Source organism: Salmo salar, chromosome 06, assembly GCF_965601325.2.
Source record: "Salmo salar chromosome 06, fSalSal1, whole genome shotgun sequence".
In the NCBI taxonomy this organism is placed as follows: Eukaryota; Metazoa; Chordata; class Actinopteri; order Salmoniformes; family Salmonidae; genus Salmo; species Salmo salar.
This window is the reverse complement of record NC_138296.1, coordinates 95,208,490-95,225,709: the sequence shown is the minus strand read 5'-3', so window position 1 is coordinate 95,225,709 and position 17,220 is coordinate 95,208,490. Positions and strand designations below refer to the sequence as shown.

General features: G+C 45.2%; 1 protein-coding gene across 3 annotated transcripts in view; it reads left to right on the top strand.

The window, feature by feature from the left end:
* LOC106608345 (L-threonine 3-dehydrogenase, mitochondrial) overlaps positions 1–17,220 on the top strand; it is a 33,068-nt gene that overhangs the window by 8,186 nt on the left and 7,662 nt on the right. For all 3 annotated transcript variants that reach the window (XR_014392763.1, XM_014206237.3, XM_014206240.3), the window contains exons 4-7: positions 3,533–3,603; positions 13,222–13,371; positions 13,506–13,678; positions 14,125–14,215. Coding sequence is in view for 2 of the 3 variants with exons in the window: in XM_014206237.3 (XP_014061712.1) it covers positions 3,533–3,603; positions 13,222–13,371; positions 13,506–13,678; positions 14,125–14,215 (485 nt within the window). In the remaining variant the exon portion in view is untranslated. The remainder of the gene's footprint in view (positions 1–3,532; positions 3,604–13,221; positions 13,372–13,505; positions 13,679–14,124; positions 14,216–17,220) is intronic.

Below are 17,220 nucleotides of genomic sequence, written 5' to 3'. Positions count from 1 at the left end.
TTAACACTGGGCCTCCCGGTCGCGGCCGGCTGCGACAGAGCCTGGACTCGAACCCAGAATCTCTGGTGGCACAGCTAGCGCTGCGATGCAGTACCTTAGACTACTGCACCACCCGGGAGACCCATCATTTGTTAATTTAACAAAAATCTGTTGAAATCACGCTGGATGTATCATACTTTAGAATTGCATTGTGGGCCATACTTATTTCACTGTACAGCCTTACCTATGGATTGTGGATCAATCACATGGGGTATCAGTCTACTCAGTGACACCCAGAGAACATTAGCATCGTAGCTCTTGTTGCGGGACTCTGAAACAACTGAATTGAGCCACATTTATTGTCAACCTATGTGTATTGAACGACTATTCCAGAGGAAACACAATACTGTGTGGATGTTTTGGAGTCTGATAACTCCGAGGAGGACGTTGGGGAAAAAAATATCTTGGGTATTGAGTAGACTCATACCCCATTTCATTGATCCCCAATCATTAGGTAAAGCTGTTACAGTGCAATATGAATGTCAATACACACAGTAGGCTGACTGGGGAGGTGATTTCACACAGTCACAGTCCCGCGATAAGAGCTACAACGCTAATATTTGCGTAAACTCTTCACCAGTTGTGTTCTGTGGGTGTCACCGAGTAGACTGATAACCCATTTCATTGCTTCACATTCCAACCTTGTTTAACTTTATCAAGTCTAAATATGGCATGATTCCACCAATTTTTAACCTTCTGCATCACTTTCAGAGGTACTTCTATTTTGAAGGCAAACCACAAATTCCACAATTGTGCCTAATCCTTATTGTGGCTAGCCAGATGAAGCTATCTGGCTGCTTATAATGCTAGCTTTGGGCAACAGGGCTAAGTAGCTGGCTAGCTTTTTATTTTCATGAACTGAAGTTAAATTTCAATAGGTGAACAACTAGCTAATACTTACTCACAAGGATTCCTAAATCATTGCTAAGAATAGTGAAAATGACTGCAGTTTCTACTGGTCATTGATTTCAGGCTGGTTGTATTGGTGCTAGCTAGGTACCAAGCTAAAGCTAGCTACACCAGAAGTTGCTGTCGAACAATTACTGCTTTATTGACCAATGCTGTATTGTAAACACGTCGTTCGTGGCCAGTGTTTGCTTGTTTGCAGACTTTTTTTTTGTACAGCTTTGACAGTGCTACTGATAGTGGTTGCGCTTGGCTTACACGTGCACATTTAGAATACACAACAATCTATAATATAACTGTGTTATTTGACGTTTAAAAGCTTATTTAATGCGTCAAATAGTGTTATTTAACCTGTATCTTTTTTGACACGCAAAAAACCCAAACGGTGTTCCGTAGTATGTCGCGAAGCTAATAGCACGGACGCCATTACTGTATAACTCCGGTAGGGCAACATCTGAACAATAGCGCACTTGGTAACGTTTAGTGTGTACCGGTGCTCGACCAGTCGGCGAAAGCCAACATCAACCACGACAGAGAACGGTTGATTATCTAGGGCAATGAATTCCATTATCTTGGCTTTAACCTCTTGGGGCTAGGTGGGACGCTAGCGTGCCACCCGTGGTGCACTCCATCAACAGCAGGTGCATTTCAAGAGCGGCAAATTTGAATCCAAATAAATGTCAAAATTCAAATTTTTCAAAAATACAACTATGTTACACCATTTGAAAGATAAACATCTCCTTAATCTAACCACGTTTTACGATTTCAAAAAGGTTTTACGGCGAAAGCATAAATTTAGAGTATGTTAGGACAGTACATTTACAAGAGTTGTGTGTAATGTTTTGTCAAGTCAAAGACAGGGTCACCAAAACCATAAAACCAGCTAAAATGATGCACTAACCTTTTACAATCTCCATCAGATGACACTCCTAGGACATTATGTTAGACAATGCATGCATTTTTAGTTCTATCAAGTTCATATTTATATCCAAAAACAGCGTTTTACTATGGCATTGATGTTGAGGAAATCGTTTCCCTCCAATAACCGGCAGTCAAGTCAGCGTCAGAAATTAAATAATTAAAATTAGAAAACATTGGTAAAATATTATATTGTCATTTAAAGAATTATAGATTTACATCTCTTGAACGCAATCAACTTGCCAGATTTAAAAATAACCTTACTGGGAAATCACACTTTGCAATAATCTGAGCACTGCGCCCAGAAAAATACGCGTTGCGATACAGACTAGACGTCATGTTGGGGAGATCTAAAATCGAAAATACTATGTAAATAATCCATTACCTTTGATTCTCTTCATCAGATGTCACTTCCAGGTATCACAGGTCCATAACGAATGTAGTTTTGTTCAAAAAAGCTAATCATTTATGTCCAAAAATCTCCGTCTCGTTAGCACATGATGTAAGCCAGCCGGACTTCTCGTCATGAACGAGGGGAAAAAATATATTTCCGTTCGTTCAAACATGTCAAACGTTGTATAGCATAAATCATTAGGGCCTTTTTTAACCAGAACATGAATAATATTCAAGGTGGACGAATGCATACTCTTTTATAACGTATTGGAACGAGGGTACCCAAGATGAACTCGCGCGCAAGGTGTCTAATGGGCCATCATCGTTCCATGGCTCTTGTTCGGTCAGATCTCCCTCCAGAAGACTCAAAACACTTTGTAAAGGCTGGTGACATCTAGTGGAAGCAATAGGAAGTTCCAAAATATTCCTAAACCCCTGTGTTTTTCAATGGGATAGGTTTAAAGTCAATACAACACATCAGGTATCCACTTCCTGTCAGAAAATGTCTCAGGGTTTTGCCTGCCAAATGAGTTCTGTTATACTCACAGACACCATTCAAACAGTTTTGGAAACTTTAGAGTGTTTTCTATCCATATATAATAAGTATATGCATATTCTAGTTACTGGGTAGGATTAGTAACCAGATTAAATCGGGTACATTTTTTTTATCCAGACGTGCAAATGCTGCCCCCTAGACCCAACAGGTTAATGGATTTCGCCTTGGAGTTGTCTCGCTGAAATGTTCTTACTCTTTCAATTGACTGCTTGACTTGTTGACTGCTCTATCCACACAGCATACATTGTTGGCTAGGTTAGGAATGCTGTGTTGCACGTGTAGCGCAAAATTTTACGTGGCGTCATTACGTCATGTACCTACGTTATATAGCTTTGACAGCGGTTTTTCACATTGGCGTTAAACTAAACATGGGGCCGATACCGATGTTCGCATTTTTAGCTAATATCGGCCGATTCCGATATGTTCACCGATTGTATCGTGCATCCCTAGGTAAAACTGTAACTTAAAGCGGCTACAGCCTCAGTGTTCACATTAAAGGCACGCTGGAAGTTGCACTGAATTTTAACAACATTCAAGTTTCCAAATTTGCACTCTTTTTGGCTCTGTGCCAAAAAGGAGGAAACATTGTTCATAGCACTTGTGGTAACCCTGTAATCAACAACCAACCATTGAAATGTAGCCTTTGGGGGGGGGGGGGGGGGGGGTTGTTTTAGTCAAGCTTCATCTTCTTGTGTTTAAATGTAACATCCTGTTTCACAGGAAGCGGTTCGGAAACAACAACGTGATCCTGTCGGATATCAGGAAGCCTCCAAGCCACGTCTTTCACAGCGGTGAGTGAATCAAAACATGTAGACACAAATTAACATCTCTGTCCTGACCACAAGGCCATTGGCCCATGTATCTCGCATCTCAGCATAGGAGTGACTTTAGGATCAGTTTAGTCTTTTAGATCATAATGAATCAGATTACATGGACGCAGGGGGGGACCTGATCCTAGATTATAATGAATCAGATTACATGGACAGGGGGGGTGACCTGATCCTAGATTATAATGAATCAGATTACATGGACGGGGGGGACCTGATCCTAGATTATAATGAATCAGATTACATGGACGGAGGGGGGGACCTGATCCTAGATTATAATGAATCAGATTACATGGACAGGGGGGGACCTGATCCTAGATTATAATGAATCAGATTACATGGACAGGGGGGGACCTGATCCTAGATTATAATGAATCAGATTACATGGACGGGGGGGGACCTGATCCTAGATTATAATGAATCAGATTACATGGACAGGGGGTACCTGATCCTAGATCAGCACTCCTACTCTGACACACTTGACACTAGGGTTGAATATTTTCCCAGTACCTTTATAAATGTTCCATCCCGAGAATGTCGCTTGTCTCCCGGGTAATCCGATATTTCCCGTCAAATCCGGAAGTGTCATTAGAAAGCATTAGAAAGCATATAACATGGACCCAGGGTGGGACCTGTGGCTCAGTTGGTAGAGCATGGTGTTTGCAACGCCAGGGTTGTGGGTTCGATTCCCACAGGGGACCAGTACGGAGAAGAAAAAAATGTATGAGATGTATGCACTCACTACTGTAAGTCGCTCTGGATAAGAGCGTCTGCTAAATGACTAAAATATAAATATGTCTGGATTTGATCGATCGCTCTTCTTTCAAACTACCCAGGAGTTCTATTGGTTCCTGTATTTAACCTTCAGAAGAAGAGGGGGGGGGGAAAAAGAGCTTCGAATAGTCGATTGGTTTAAGAAATGCAACAACAACAAATTGTCTAGTATTTCCTGCATGGGACTCCTAAGAGCTGAGGAGGGTTTTTTTAGGAGAGAGGCCAGCGAAGCACAGGTGTTAGGAGGTATTGCGCAAGAGACAGAGGATATCAGTGAAACGTATTATGCATAACCCATCATTAATTAGCTAAATATAAAGCTAATACTGCATTGAATGTATTACCTGAAAGAGGTAGGCTAGGACATCTATATCATTCTAGAACAGGATTCTCTATTTTGGATGCGATTTGAATGTAGTTGATGGAGAGAGACTGCGAGAGAGTGCTCGTGCGTGCACCGATTTTAAAGCATCTATATTCGAGTGATAGGTTGTCTTAAAACTCTGCAGCTGCAATTAAAAAAAATATATATATATCATCATCTTTATAATTACAAAAAAAACAAGATGGCCCCTGAAAGCCAGATTGGAGAAGTGTAAATTAGACCTCGCATTTAGTCTTTATGTTACTGTAGGATAGGCTAGGCTGCAACAAATGGTAGTCCTACCCTGTCACAACAAAAAATAAGTCTGTCACCCACCCTGGACCGTCTGTCCCCCCACCCTGGACCGTCTGTCCCCCACCCTGGGGTGGGCCGTCTGTCCCCCCACCCTGGGCTGAGCCGTCTGTCCCCCCGCCCTGGGCTGGGCCGTCTGTCCCCCCCACCCTGGGCTGGGCCGTCTGTCCCCCCACCCTGGGCTGGGCCGTCTGTCCCCCCACCCTGGGCTGGGCCGTCTGTCCCCCCCACCCTGGGCTGGGCCGTCTGTCCCCCACCCTGGGTGGGCCGTCTGTCCCCCCACCCTGGGGTGATTCAGAGGCTGTAGAGAATCCAGATTTAGACATCGCTTTCCATTTCACACCACGCTGTTCTCGGTAACCGGGTTCCCGCCATTCAACCCTACTTGACACATACGGCTCCAGGTACTGAGTTTTCCAGAATGTTCCCTCCATCCGATGCTCTTTAGAGTTACTCCATTGGTCTGTTCTGAATATGAGGTGAGACTACAGGCTGTATGAAGTAGACTGGTTTTATCTATCTACCGCTCTGAACCACCTGGTTTACTGCTGTGTCACTGCAGTAGACTGGTTTTATCTATCTACCGCTCTGAACCACCTGGTTTACTGCTGTGTCACTGCAGTAGACTGGTTTTATCTATCTACCGCTCTGAACCACCTGGTTTACTGCTGTGTCACTGCAGTAGACTGGTTTTATCTATCTACCGCTCTGAACCACCTGGTTTACTGCTGTGTCACTGCAGTAGACTGGTTTTATCTATCTACCGCTCTGAACCACCTGGTTTACTGCTGTGTCACTGCAGTAGACTGGTTTTATCTATCTACCGCTCTGAACCACCTGGTTTACTGCTGTGTCACTGCAGTAGACTGGTTTTATCTATCTACCGCTCTGAACCACCTGGTTTACTGCTGTGTCACTGCAGTAGACTGGTTTTATCTATCTACCGCTCTGAACCACCTGGTTTACTGCTGTGTCACTGCAGTAGACTGGTTTTATCTATCTACCGCTCTGAACCACCTGGTTTACTGCTGTGTCACTGCAGTAGACTGGTTTTATCTATCTACCGCTCTGAACCACCTGGTTTACTGCTGTGTCACTGCAGTAGACTGGTTTTATCTATCTACCGCTCTGGCTGTATTTACATCATACTGGGTTGTTGACATTCACCGGACTACGTAAATACTCGTCTGATCAACTCACAAGCAGGATAAATTACCTCGGTACAACCAGGAAGAGAACTTGATTCCCTTTTGGCTGAATTACATCCGTTCATTCTTTCAGGATAATATAAACTCTGAAATATTCTGAAATATAAAAGACGTCTGCAGTGTCTGCAGGTAAAATAAGGAATGATTCAGTTAGTTGTTGGTTAAGGGCTTGTGAGTAAGCATTTCACTGTTGTATTCAGCGCATATGACAAATACAATTTGATTTGTGATATTGATCCCTGCGAAAAGCTTCTTGTACAGGTCACCAGGAAGTGGATGCGTTCTGAAAGGTTAATTGATAACTAAGGTCACAGACCTCATGAATGGTGATTGGCTGGACAGTACTGCAGTGACGGATGCCAACCAGCCCTGTTACCCAAGAATACTGTCTCCAGCCCTGTTGCCCAAGAATACTGTCTCCAGCCCTGTTGCCCAAGAATACTGTCTCCAGCCCTGTTGCCCAAGAATACTGTCTATAGCCCTGTTAACCAAGAATACTGTCTCCAGCCCTGTTAACCAAGAATACTGTCTCCAGCCCTGTTAACCAAGAATACTGTCTCGAGCCCTGTTACCCAAGAATACTGTCTATAGCCCTGTTAACCAAGAATACTGTCTCCAGCCCTGTTGCCCAAGAATACTGTCTCGAGCCCTGTTGCCCAAGAATACTGTCTCCAGCCCTGTTACCCAAGAATACTGTCTCCAGCCCTGTTGCCCAAGAATACTGTCTCCAGCCCTGTTGCCCAAGAATACTGTCTCGAGCCCTGTTGCCCAAGAATACTGTCTCCAGCCCTGTTGCCCAAGAATACTGTCTCGAGCCCTGTTGCCCAAGAATACTGTCTCCAGCCCTGTTACCCAAGAATACTGTCTCGAGCCCTGTTGCCCAAGAATACTGTCTCGAGCCCTGTTGCCCAAGAATACTGTCTCGAGCCCTGTTGCCCAAGAATACTGTCTCGAGCCCTGTTGCCCAAGAATACTGTCTCCAGCCCTGTTACCCAAGAATACTGTCTCGAGCCCTGTTACCCAAGAATACTGTCTCCAGCCCTGTTAACCAAGAATACTGTCTCGAGCCCTGTTAACCAAGAATACTGTCTCCAGCCCTGTTAACCAAGAATACTGTCTATAGCCTTGTTAACCAAGAATACTGTCTCCAGCCCTGTTAACCAAGAATACTGTCTCGAGCCCTGTTACCCAAGAATACTGTCTCCAGCCCTGTTGCCCAAGAATACTGTCTCCAGCCCTGTTGCCCAAGAATACTGTCTCCAGCCCTGTTACCCAAGAATACTGTCTCGAGCCCTGTTAACCAAGAATACTGTCTCGAGCCCTGTTAACCAAGAATACTGTCTCGAGCCCTGTTGCCCAAGAATACTGTCTCCAGCCCTGTTACCCAAGAATACTGTCTCGAGCCCTGTTACCCAAGAATACTGTCTCCAGCCCTGTTACCCAAGAATACTGTCTCGAGCCCTGTTACCCAAGAATACTGTCTATAGCCCTGTTGCCCAAGAATACTGTCTCGAGCCCTGTTGCCCAAGAATACTGTCTCGAGCCCTGTTACCCAAGAATACTGTCTATAGCCCTGTTGCCCAAGAATACTGTCTCGAGCCCTGTTACCCAAGAATACTGTCTCGAGCCCTGTTACCCAAGAATACTGTCTATAGCCCTGTTGCCCAAGAATACTGTCTCGAGCCCTGTTACCCAAGAATACTGTCTCGAGCCCTGTTAACCAAGAATACTGTCTCGAGCCCTGTTAACCAAGAATACTGTCTCGAGCCCTGTTACCCAAGAATACTGTCTCCAGCCCTGTTAACCAAGAATACTGTCTCCAGCCCTGTTAACCAAGAATACTGTCTCGAGCCCTGTTACCCAAGAATACTGTCTCCAGCCCTGTTGCCCAAGAATACTGTCTCCAGCCCTGTTGCCCAAGAATACTGTCTCCAGCCCTGTTGCCCAAGAATACTGTCTCGAGCCCTGTTGCCCAAGAATACTGTCTCCAGCCCTGTTACCCAAGAATACTGTCTCCAGCCCTGTTGCCCAAGAATACTGTCTCCAGCCCTGTTGCCCAAGAATACTGTCTCGAGCCCTGTTGCCCAAGAATACTGTCTCCAGCCCTGTTGCCCAAGAATACTGTCTCGAGCCCTGTTGCCCAAGAATACTGTCTCCAGCCCTGTTACCCAAGAATACTGTCTCCAGCCCTGTTGCCCAAGAATACTGTCTCCAGCCCTGTTAACCAAGAATACTGTCTCGAGCCCTGTTGCCCAAGAATACTGTCTCGAGCCCTGTTGCCCAAGAATACTGTCTCGAGCCCTGTTGCCCAAGAATACTGTCTCGAGCCCTGTTAACCAAGAATACTGTCTCGAGCCCTGTTGCCCAAGAATACTGTCTCCAGCCCTGTTACCCAAGAATACTGTCTCCAGCCCTGTTAACCAAGAATACTGTCTCGAGCCCTGTTAACCAAGAATACTGTCTCGAGCCCTGTTAACCAAGAATACTGTCTCCAGCCCTGTTACCCAAGAATACTGTCTCGAGCCCTGTTACCCAAGAATACTGTCTCCAGCCCTGTTAACCAAGAATACTGTCTCGAGCCCTGTTAACCAAGAATACTGTCTCCAGCCCTGTTAACCAAGAATACTGTCTATAGCCTTGTTAACCAAGAATACTGTCTCCAGCCCTGTTAACCAAGAATACTGTCTCGAGCCCTGTTACCCAAGAATACTGTCTCCAGCCCTGTTGCCCAAGAATACTGTCTCCAGCCCTGTTGCCCAAGAATACTGTCTCCAGCCCTGTTACCCAAGAATACTGTCTCGAGCCCTGTTAACCAAGAATACTGTCTCCAGCCCTGTTGCCCAAGAATACTGTCTCGAGCCCTGTTGCCCAAGAATACTGTCTCGAGCCCTGTTAACCAAGAATACTGTCTCGAGCCCTGTTGCCCAAGAATACTGTCTCGAGCCCTGTTAACCAAGAATACTGTCTCGAGCCCTGTTAACCAAGAATACTGTCTCGAGCCCTGTTACCCAAGAATACTGTCTCCAGCCCTGTTACCCAAGAATACTGTCTCGAGCCCTGTTAACCAAGAATACTGTCTCGAGCCCTGTTACCCAAGAATACTGTCTCGAGCCCTGTTAACCAAGAATACTGTCTCGAGCCCTGTTAACCAAGAATACTGTCTCGAGCCCTGTTGCCCAAGAATACTGTCTCCAGCCCTGTTAACCAAGAATACTGTCTCCAGCCCTGTTAACCAAGAATACTGTCTCCAGCCCTGTTGCCCAAGAATACTGTCTCGAGCCCTGTTAACCAAGAATACTGTCTCCAGCCCTGTTGCCCAAGAATACTGTCTCGAGCCCTGTTGCCCAAGAATACTGTCTCGAGCCCTGTTGCCCAAGAATACTGTCTATAGCCTTGTTAACCAAGAATACTGTCTCGAGCCCTGTTAACCAAGAATACTGTCTCGAGCCCTGTTACCCAAGAATACTGTCTCGAGCCCTGTTACCCAAGAATACTGTCTATAGCCCTGTTAACCAAGAATACTGTCTCGAGCCCTGTTGCCCAAGAATACTGTCTATAGCCTTGTTAACCAAGAATACTGTCTCCAGCCCTGTTAACCAAGAATACTGTCTATAGCCTTGTTAACCAAGAATACTGTCTCCAGCCCTGTTAACCAAGAATACTGTCTCGAGCCCTGTTACCCAAGAATACTGTCTCGAGCCCTGTTGCCCAAGAATACTGTCTCCAGCCCTGTTGCCCAAGAATACTGTCTCCAGCCCTGTTACCCAAGAATACTGTCTCGAGCCCTGTTAACCAAGAATACTGTCTCCAGCCCTGTTGCCCAAGAATACTGTCTCGAGCCCTGTTGCCCAAGAATACTGTCTCGAGCCCTGTTAACCAAGAATACTGTCTCGAGCCCTGTTGCCCAAGAATACTGTCTCGAGCCCTGTTAACCAAGAATACTGTCTCGAGCCCTGTTAACCAAGAATACTGTCTCGAGCCCTGTTAACCAAGAATACTGTCTCGAGCCCTGTTGCCCAAGAATACTGTCTCCAGCCCTGTTAACCAAGAATACTGTCTCCAGCCCTGTTAACCAAGAATACTGTCTCCAGCCCTGTTGCCCAAGAATACTGTCTCGAGCCCTGTTAACCAAGAATACTGTCTCCAGCCCTGTTGCCCAAGAATACTGTCTCGAGCCCTGTTGCCCAAGAATACTGTCTCGAGCCCTGTTGCCCAAGAATACTGTCTATAGCCTTGTTAACCAAGAATACTGTCTCGAGCCCTGTTAACCAAGAATACTGTCTCGAGCCCTGTTACCCAAGAATACTGTCTCGAGCCCTGTTGCCCAAGAATACTGTCTCGAGCCCTGTTAACCAAGAATACTGTCTCGAGCCCTGTTAACCAAGAATACTGTCTCGAGCCCTGTTACCCAAGAATACTGTCTCGAGCCCTGTTACCCAAGAATACTGTCTCGAGCCCTGTTGCCCAAGAATACTGTCTCCAGCCCTGTTAACCAAGAATACTGTCTCGAGCCCTGTTAACCAAGAATACTGTCTCGAGCCCTGTTACCCAAGAATACTGTCTCGAGCCCTGTTGCCCAAGAATACTGTCTCGAGCCCTGTTAACCAAGAATACTGTCTCGAGCCCTGTTAACCAAGAATACTGTCTCGAGCCCTGTTACCCAAGAATACTGTCTCGAGCCCTGTTACCCAAGAATACTGTCTCGAGCCCTGTTACCCAAGAATACTGTCTCCAGCCCTGTTAACCAAGAATACTGTCTCCAGCCCTGTTAACCAAGAATACTGTCTCCAGCCCTGTTACCCAAGAATACTGTCTCCAGCCCTGTTAACCAAGAATACTGTCTCGAGCCCTGTTAACCAAGAATACTGTCTCGAGCCCTGTTACCCAAAAATACTGTCTATAGCCTTGTTAACCAAGAATACTGTCTCGAGCCCTGTTAACCAAGAATACTGTCTCGAGCCCTGTTACCCAAGAATACTGTCTCGAGCCCTGTTAACCAAGAATACTGTCTCGAGCCCTGTTACCCAAGAATACTGTCTCCAGCCCTGTTAACCAAGAATACTGTCTCCAGCCCTGTTACCCAAGAATACTGTCTCGAGCCCTGTTACCCAAAAATACTGTCTATAGCCTTGTTAACCAAGAATACTGTCTCCAGCCCTGTTAACCAAGAATACTGTCTCGAGCCCTGTTACCCAAGAGTACTGTCTCCAGCCCTGTTAACCAAGAATACTGTCATTCAAAACTCCCGGAAGACACCAAAAATAGAAAATATGTCTCAGAGAAATGAAAAGAAAAAATTTAAATATATCCAATCAAAACATGTCTCTCGTAATCCGTTCCAAACCTCATGTATCTATATTAATCTGTTCCAAACCTCATGTATCTATATTAATCTGTTCCAAACCTCATGTATCTATATTAATCTGTTCCAAACCTCATGTATCTATATTAATCTGTTCCAAACCTCATGTATCTATATTAATCTGTTCCAAACCTCATGTATCGATATTAATCTGTTCCAAACCTCATGTATCTATATTAATCTGTTCCAAACCTCATGTATCTATATTAATCTGTTCCAAACCTCATGTATCTATATTAATCTGTTCCAAACCTCATGTATCTATATTAATCTGTTCCAAACCTCATGTATCTATATTAATCTGTTCCAAACCTCATGTATCTATATTAATCTGTTCCAAACCTCATGTATCTATATTAATCTGTTCCAAACCTCATGTATCTATATTAATCTGTTCCAAACCTCATGTATCGATATTAATCTGTTCCAAACCTCATGTATCTATATTAATCTGTTCCAAACCTCATGTATCTATATTAATCTGTTCCAAACCTCATGTATCTATATTAATCTGTTCCAAACCTCATGTATCTATATTAATCTGTTCCAAACCTCATGTATCTATATTAATCTGTTCCAAACCTCATGTATCTATATTAATCTGTTCCAAACCTCATGTATCTATATTAATCTGTTCCAAACCTCATGTATCTATATTAATCTGTTCCAAACCTCATGTATCTATATTAATCTGTTCCAAACCTCATGTATCTATATTAATCCGTTCCAAACCTCATGTATCTATATTAATCTGTTCCAAACCTCATGTATCTATATTAATCTGTTCCAAACCTCATGTATCTATATTAATCTGTTCCAAACCTCATGTATCTATATTAATCTGTTCCAAACCTCATGTATCGATATTAATCTGTTCCAAACCTCATGTATCGATATTAATCTGTTCCAAACCTCATGTATCTATATTAATCTGTTCCAAACCTCATGTATCGATATTAATCTGTTCCAAACCTCATGTATCTATATTAATCCGTTCCAAACCTCATGTCTCTGTTCTTTTATTTCTCAACAAAAAAACAACTGTATCTCTGAAATGTCATCGGAGCATTGAGTGTACCGCAAGCTTTGTTATTATCAAAACCTTTTAATTCAGCTCGTGTCATGTTCATTTGGAGTTTTTTGGGGACGTGCTGAAACAACTTTTGCAGACGACAACATGAACGATTCTAAAAAGACGCTGCGAGAAAGCGACAATGTTCCGTCGACGGATCTCCGTGCTTATTATCTGGTGTGTGTGTGTATATATATGACATGTTAACAATGACCCCACTGAATGATTCACAACATGAAGAATCATATTTTGTCTTAGTAAAATGTATTTAATAACATAAGGAAGTGTAATTTCGTCACCAAAGCGCCTTTTGGACAGCCTAGATAATACTGTAGCTGCTGATGAGCTAAATGGAAGAGTGGCTGGACCCCCTAGACCAGGGGTTCCCAAACGTTTTCACTCAGACCCCCTTTCCAATTCGCGCCCCTCTTGTTGGCGGAGAGAAACATGTTGCAGGTTTAAAGTTTTTTTACTGCCCCTCCCCCTCCAGGACCCTTCATCTACTCTGACATCCTGGACTATAAAAACCTTCGTGAGATCGTTGTCAACAACCGCATCACCTGGTTGGTCCATTACAGTGCCCTGCTCAGTGCCGTGGGAGAGGCCAATGTAGCTCTGGCACGCGACGTCAACATCACTGGTGAGCCATAGAGAATCCGCCATCTTGGCTCAACTTAGATCCACAACACACCATTTTTTTTTATTTAAATTTTTTTTTATAACCAAGCCTGGAAGGTGTCCACAGGGAGTAACTGTGAACTTCCTGTTCGTCAGGGCTCCACAACGTCCTGGACATTGCAGCGGAGCACGGCCTGCGTCTGTTCGTCCCCAGCACCATCGGAGCTTTCGGGCCCACCTCTCCCCGGAACCCGACCCCTGACCTCTGTGTCCAGAGACCCAGAACCATCTACGGAGTCTCCAAAGTCCACGCAGAGCTCATGGGAGAGGTGAGAGAAAAAGAAAAAAATACAATATTGTAAGAAATACAAAATATAAAGCAACATGAGGATCAATTGATAATGAGCGTTCAGCCTCAAGGCACTCTGCGCCTGGCTACTTACTTACATTTACATGTAACCAGGAATCTGATCTGGTGAATCTGATGTTCGCACACACACACACACACACACAGCTGTCCTCCCACACACACCATAGCGTGACACCTGATCTGGTGAATCTGACCTGGTGAATCTGACCTGGTGAATCTGATCTGGTGAATCTGATCGGGTGAATCTGATCTGGTGAATCTGATCGGGTGAATCTGATCGGGTGAATCTGATCGGGTGAATCTAACCTGATAAATTTGACCCCTTCAATCATCTGAAATCATTGGTGTGTAATGTCGCTATAAAGTGAAACATCTAACCCGTATTGCCCGTCTTCCCTCCAACAGTACTACCACCACCGCTACGGCCTTGACTTCCGCTGTCTGCGCTACCCAGGAATCATCTCTGCTGACTCACAGCCTGGAGGAGGAACGACAGGTGAGTTAGAGACACACACACACACACACACACGTCCTCCCACACGCATATACACACACACACACACACACACACACACACACACACACACACACACACACACACACACACACACACGTCCTCCCACACGCATATACACACACACACACACCTGTCCTCCCTCACACACACACACACACACACACACACACACACACGTCCTCCCACACGCATATACACACACACACACACCTGTCCTCCCTCACACACACACACACACACACACACACACACACACACACACACACCTGTCCTCCCTCACACAGACACACACACACACACACACACACACACACACACACACACACACACACACACACGTCCTCCCACACGCATATACACACACACACACACCTGTCCTCCCTCACACAGACACACACACACACACACACACACACACACACACACACGTCCTCCCACACGCATATACACACACACACACACCTGTCCTCCCTCACACAGACACACACACACACACACACACACACACACACACACACACACACACACACACACACACCGTCCTCCCACACGCATATACACACACACACACACACACCTGTCCTCCCTCACACAGACACACACACACACACACACACACACACACACACACACACACACACACACACACACACACACCTGTCCTCCCTCACACAGACACACACACACACTCCATAGCGTAACAGCAGTCCCTTCACTATCGCACCTCTATTTGTGTCTGCCTCCTGACTTCAACATGTCATTGGGGTTATGTAACAACAGAACATCCTTATGCTTATGGCCTTCAGTATTTTTTTTGCCAGGGTGATAATGCTAAGACGTTAGGTAATGCTGCTACAGGGTGACAATGCTAAGACGTTAGGTAATACTGCTACAGGGTGACAATGCTAAGACGTTAGGTAATACTGCTACAGGGTGATAATGTTAGGATGTTAGGTAATGCTGCTACTACCAGGGTGATAATGTTAGGTAATAATACTACGACCCGGGTGATAATGCTAGGATGTTAGGTAATACTACTACTACTACCAGGGTGATAATGCTAGGATGTTAGGTAATACTACTACTACCCGGGTGATAATGTTATGTAATACTACTACTACCCGGGTGATAATGTTAGGTAATACTACTACTACCAGGGTGATAATGCTAGGTAATACTACTACTACTACCAGGGTGATAATGCTAGGTAATACTACTACTACCACCAAGGTGATAATGCTAGGGTGTTAGGTAATACTACACTGCTCAAAAAAATAAAGGGAACACTTAAACAACACAATGTAACTCCAAGTCAATCACACTTCTGTGAAATCAAACTGTCCACTTAGGAAGCAAAAATGATTGACAATACATTTCACATGCTGTTGTGCAAATGGAATAGACAACAGGTGGAAATTATAGGCAATTAGCAAGACACCCCCAATAAAGGAGTGGTTCTGCAGGTGGGGACCACAGACCACTTCTCAGTTCCTATGCTTCCTGGCTGATGTTTTGGTCACTTTTGAATGCTGGCGGTGCTTTCACTCTAGTGGTAGCATGAGACGGAGTCTACAACCCACACAAGTGGCTCAGGTAGTGCAGCTCATCCAGGATGGCACATCAATGCGAGCTGTGGCAAGAAGGTTTGCTGTGTCTGTCAGCGTAGTGTCCAGAGCATGGAGGCGCTACCAAGAGACAGGCCAGTACATCAGGAGACGTGGAGGAGGCCGTAGGAGGGCAACAACCCAGCAGCAGGACCGCTACCTCCGCCTTTGTGCAAGGAGGAGCAGGAGAAGCACTGCCAGAGCCCTGCAAAATGACCTCCAGCAGGCCACAAATGTGCATGTGTCTGCTCAAACGGTCAGAAACAGACTCCATGAGGGTGGTATGAGGGCCCGACGTCCACAGGTGGGGGTTGTGCTTACAGCCCAACACCGTGCAGGACGTTTGGCATTTGCCAGAGAACACCAAGATTGGCAAATTCACCACTGGCGCCCTGTGCTCTTCACAGATGAAAGCAGGTTCACACTGAGCACGTGACAGACGTGACAGAGTCTCGAGACGCCGTGGAGAACGTTCTGCTGCCTGCAACATCCTCCAGCATGACCGGTTTGGCGGTGGGTAAGTCATGGTGTGGGGTGACATTTCTTTGGGGGGCCGCACAGCCCTCCATGTGCTCGCCAGAGGTAGCCTGACTGCCATTAGGTACCGAGATGAGATCCTCAGACCCCTTGTGAGACCATATGCTGGTGCGGTTGGCCCTGGGTTCCTCCTAATGCAAGACAATGCTAGACCTCATGTGGCTGGAGTGTGTCAGCAGTTCCTGCAAGAGGAAGGCATTGATGCTATGCACTGGCCCGCCCGTTCCCCAGACCTGAATCCAATTGAGCACATCTGGGACATCATGTCTCGCTCCATCCACCAACGCCACGTTGCACCACAGACTGTCCAGGAGTTGGCGGATGCTTTAGTCCAGGTCTGGGAGGAGATCCCTCAGGAGACCATCCGCCACCTCATCAGGAGCATGCCCAGGCGTTGTAGGGAGGTCATACAGGCACGTGGAGGCCACACACACTACTGAGCCTCATTTTGACTTGTTTTAAGGACATTACATCAAAGTTGGATCAGCCTGTAGTGTGGTTTTCCACTTTAATTTTGAGTGTGACTCCAAATCCAGACCTCCATGGGTTGATAAATTGGATTTCCATTGATTATTTTTGTGTGATTTTGTTGTCAGCACATTCAACTATGTAAAGAAAAAAGTATTTAATAAGATTATTTATTTCATTCAGATCTAGGACGTGTTGTTTAAGTGTTCCCTTTATTTTTTTGAGCAGTATACTACTACCAGGGTGATAATGTTAGGTAATACTACTACTACCAGGGTGATAATGATAGGTAATACTACTACTACCAGGGTGATAATGCTAGGTAATACTACTACACCAGGGTGATAATGTTAGGTAATACTACTCCTACCAGGG